The sequence below is a fragment of the Sinocyclocheilus anshuiensis genome, unplaced genomic scaffold (genome assembly GCF_001515605.1).
Source record: "Sinocyclocheilus anshuiensis isolate Anshui unplaced genomic scaffold, SAMN03320099.WGS_v1.1 scaffold1254, whole genome shotgun sequence".
Lineage (NCBI taxonomy): Eukaryota > Metazoa > Chordata > Actinopteri > Cypriniformes > Cyprinidae > Sinocyclocheilus > Sinocyclocheilus anshuiensis.
In genome coordinates, this window is record NW_015557130.1 from 86,873 (window position 1) to 91,526 (window position 4,654).

General features: G+C 37.1%; 1 protein-coding gene across 5 annotated transcripts in view; it reads left to right on the forward strand.

Moving 5' to 3' along the window:
• LOC107677945 (natural resistance-associated macrophage protein 2-like) overlaps positions 1-4,654 on the forward strand; it is a 27,857-nt gene that overhangs the window by 13,800 nt on the left and 9,403 nt on the right. For all 5 annotated transcript variants that reach the window (XM_016473021.1, XM_016473020.1, XM_016473024.1 and 2 more), the window contains exons 11-14: positions 999-1,157; positions 2,672-2,758; positions 4,280-4,399; positions 4,485-4,634. In XM_016473021.1, the coding sequence (XP_016328507.1) occupies positions 999-1,157; positions 2,672-2,758; positions 4,280-4,399; positions 4,485-4,634 (516 nt within the window). The remainder of the gene's footprint in view (positions 1-998; positions 1,158-2,671; positions 2,759-4,279; positions 4,400-4,484; positions 4,635-4,654) is intronic.

Below are 4,654 nucleotides of genomic sequence, written 5' to 3' on the forward strand. Positions count from 1 at the left end.
GTGAGTGAGTGAGTGAGTGAGTGAGTGTGTGTGTGAGTGTGTGTGTGTGTGAACCAGTTAAATTATTAGGGCTGTCAGGTGATTAAAAATCTCATTAATTAATTATTCAATTGCATGACGTGCTGATTAATTCATCTAATTAATTGCATATCAATTTTGGTGAGAAATAACCCCCAAAGGATAAAATCATTATTGTGTTAGATGAGGAAATCATTGAAGAGACACAAAATGTACAAAATCGTAGCTTTAGGAAGAAATATTTTATTTGATTTAACATAGAATTTATTACACATAAACCTTTTAGGCTACAATATGGCCATAACGTTGTTTTCAGAAGTGGCATGTAGGTGTATTGAATGCATTTACACTGCGATTTGAATTACATAAGTTATGCTACGAGATTAAATGGTTTTAAATGGGCATTAATGGGTTTAAAAAGTGAATACTGAAATACGAAATGTAAAAAAATGTTAGAGTGAATGGATTCATTCATTCAACTGATTCGTTCAAACACTGATTCATTCATTCTTAATGTACGAGTCACTGAATCATTGACTCACTCGATTCGTTCAAAAATGTGGATTCATTCAGTAAAGAATCACTGCTGTGGCTTTGTTTGCAAACACAATATTACTTCTTTCTTGTTTATTGAACTTGTATAAACTCAATGGTACAGATATAGGGGAGAAACAGCACTCTTGCATATGTTGAATTTTAGGCTCATATAACTGCATTCTGATAGGCTTCATCACGCAGTCAGTCAGTCACTCTGCATCAGTGTTATTTCCCATAATTAATCACACCAAAGGGGAATGCATTGAATCCACAGCCCTACAAAAATGTGTTGGATGGAAAGAGTTTCCTACTTTTTCATTTTGGAAAAACAAGTAAATAAATGAGTGAAACTTGTTTGTGTATTACTTCTATAATTAGATTTTCTGTATTTGTCATGAAGTCCATCTGATGTGTGGTTAATCAGTGTTTTTTCTTCGCTTAAGTCACGAGACATAAACCGAGCAAACAAGAAGGAGGTGAAGGAGGCCAACAAGTACTACTTCATCGAGTCCTCCATCGCTCTCTTCATCTCCTTCCTCATCAATGTTTTTGTGGTGGCCGTCTTTGCAGAGGCCTTCTATGGCAAGACCAACATGGAAGTGGTGAGCACTTTCACATCTGCTTCCTTTATGAGAGGCTTACAGTGGGATATTTGAGTGTTTCACATTTGAGTTTGTGAATGAATTAGGACTGGGTGGTATGACGGTATATATCGTTACTGCGGAATAAAGTGTCTATCGTTAGGGTTTTTGCTATATTGTGTATTCCGCGGTATGCAAATATATATATGCGCAATATACTACTTACAGTTTTTCTCGATTGCTCAAACACATTTCTTGAAATTGTGCCTCCTTTCCTCTCAACACAAATCCATAACTTCTCACCCAATTCCCCAAACTTCCTATTCTCAAGTCAAAATGAAGCTCTCCACTCAAAACCATTCACTCTTGCTGAAAAAAACTAACTTTTCCCTCAGACATGACACACAAGCCCTCAGAAACACACACACTACAAAACAGTCTCACACACTAGTGAGATCAGTTCAGAACACGGTTGCAAAAACCTTCTTTTGGCAATCAGGTATCGTTTTACAGCTCAATGTCTCTTACAGTATACAACATGTTAAAAAGAGCAGATACAGTGAAATTCAACAATAAGCTTTAAGAAAAGTGTATTTTCATTACACTGCTGTAAAGAGACACTGCACTTGACTGAATCACTTTTAAACATTTAAACATCATTTAATCACGCTGTAAAGTGAAACGTCACCAGGCCGTTGGCGCCCTCTGCAGGTATTTGTTAGAACACATAATGTACTTAAGTTGGATATGTTCATATTATGTATAGGCATATTACATTATGTACTTTAACAGTGTTGTTCAATTCAATCATGTAATTTCTTGGTTTTGATATTTTATTTGAGCCAATTATTATTGCCTCATCGTTAGTTTATATATAAATAGTCATACTAAAGCCTGGTTTTCATTTAGGTTTATTTGTTACTAAAAAATATCAGATTACTCAATTGTCAAAATAATCAGTAGATTACTTGATTACCAAAATAATCATTAGTTACAGCCCTAGATTAGTTAAAATATTTCTAAATACAACTGCATTGATTTACTTTTTGTAATTAAAAGACAAATATTTTGTCATTGAAAATTTCTTAAAAATAGTATTAAAATATTGTCTCGTTCTAGTGAACCTAGTATCTGTATTTTGTCTCATCTCGTGAGCTAAGTGTATTGTCACACCCCTAGTGTCGATAAGCGGTGATATAGCTCATAATTTTCCAAGTGTATGATACAGCTTTCATTCTTCAGGTCAACCATATATTCATGAAAAAAATAAATCGGTTTGAAAAAAGAAAGCGATAACTCTGCCATAGTATCCTTTCAAATGTTAAAGTTGGCACAGTCATTGCATGCTTTGCATGTGCTGCTCCCCCACCCCCGCCCCACCCCCGGAAAAAAGTTCAGGCTCAGGATTTTTTTTGCTTTAACCCCTCTATGTATCGTTATCGTGAAATAAAATTTCTCATACCGTGAAATATGTTTTTGGTCATATCGCCCACCCCAGTATGAATATATAACTGCGGTTTATCTTTTCTCTTCAGGGTCAGAAGTGTAATGAAACAGGAAGTCCTCACAGTAAGCTTTTCCCTGCCAACAACGAAACACTGGAGGTCGACATCTACAAAGGGGTATGACACAAACAAATGCCTTGCGCTGCATTGTTTGGAATAATCTCACACTGAATATAGTAACTGAATATGATAACCACATTGACAGACTCGGCTGGGATGTATGTTTTTTTTCTGACAAGGTTTGATTCACCAGTGCTTTTTTAATGGTCTACTTTAGTCTATCAGATATGCTGTCAATCCACCAGGATATCTTGCACTATTTCCATGTTTCCGTATTGCATGTCTGCCATTACATTGTTCTGTACATCGTTAAATATTTGATGGGCGAAAGCTCTCATAAGCTTTTTGGATTATCTTGTTTAGTGCATCAGACACCAAAAAGACTCTCGAGCCTGTATCTTTCCTGTAGCTCAATCTGTAGATTATGGCTTCGGTTCCCAGGGAATGCAAGAACTGATGAAAATACAAATGTGTACCTTGAGCACAATGCAAGTTGTTTTGGTTGAAAGCATCTGCCAAATGCATAGATGTGAACGCAAGTGCTGCATGTTTCCCATGACCAGAGGAGTTTGGTGACAGCGCCGCCTGTTGGTCAAAATGTCATATTTAATAATTCAGCTTTGGCTTTTAACCCCTTAAGTGCCACCGGCCCACAGGTGGGCCCAATGGTGCTCTTTTATTTGTTGTCTTTTTTCTCTATCACATATTTTAGTAATCATCAATAAATTGTATATCATTTGAAAGCTTAAAACCTCAAATTCATCCTGTGAAAACCATTTTTAAATCGGACATTGCTTTACCATGGAAATGGTACCTTAAAATCTTTTAGCTGTCTCCTCCCGTTAGTGGGTGGAGTCAAGTGTCATATTACAAAATGTATTACTGTCTTTTAGAATCAAAAGTTTTTATAATCTTGACAAAACACATATATTTGGAAAGGTCTGAGTCTCAAGATTCCATATTTGGTGGTTATTTTTTGATAGAAGTAATATTGACAGAGAAATTTAGACCTTCGTGACAGAAAAATGCATCAACAAAAATTCTACAGAGTTTGGATGGCACCCGGTGGCTGTTTGTGGTATAACGCCCTAAATAAAATCTCACAGGAACCTCCATTTTTTTTATATATCAACTTCAAATTTGAAACATAACTTATTTAGACATAAGGCTTTAATTTTATATCAATTTTGGATTCAAAAATATTTTGTAAAATATTTACTTTATATAAAATAAAAAAAATTGGTACAGTGCATTTTCTTTACAGTAAATTTAAACTTCTATAACTTTTTGATACTTTAATATTTTGAAATGATTCCACTTCTGCAGTAATCTGCAGATTGTCTTCTTAAAAAGGAGTCCAACCTTAGATCTGTATTCCAAAGTTTTGATGAATTATAATTTACATTTGGATAGTGCACTTTCACGTCTATGTTCAAAAATGGGGGGTGGCACTTCAGGGGTTAAAGCACTTTGATTAAAGTCATCACTGCAAATGTTATATTCGATCGAATATCCATGTCATTCATATGGACTTTGTGTGCTTGTGAATGAATGAAGCGGTTTCTTTTGTGATTGAAGGGAGTGGTTCTGGGCTGTTTTTTTGGCCCGGCTGCGCTGTATATTTGGGCCATTGGGATCCTCGCCGCTGGACAGAGTTCAACCATGACAGGAACCTACTCTGGTCAGTTTGTGATGGAGGTATGTGGATCTGCAGACCGCTTGGTTCACAGGATGGCACTGCGTTTGGGTGTGTTTGAAAGCGTCCCTGTTCCCGGCTCCCCAGGGTTTCCTGAACCTGCGCTGGTCGCGCTTCGCTCGTGTGCTGCTGACGCGCTCCATCGCCATCTTCCCCACGCTCCTGGTGGCCGTCTTCGAGGATGTGCAGCATCTCACCGGCATGAACGACTTCCTGAACGTGCTGCAGAGCATGCAGGTACTCGTGTGTGACGCCGT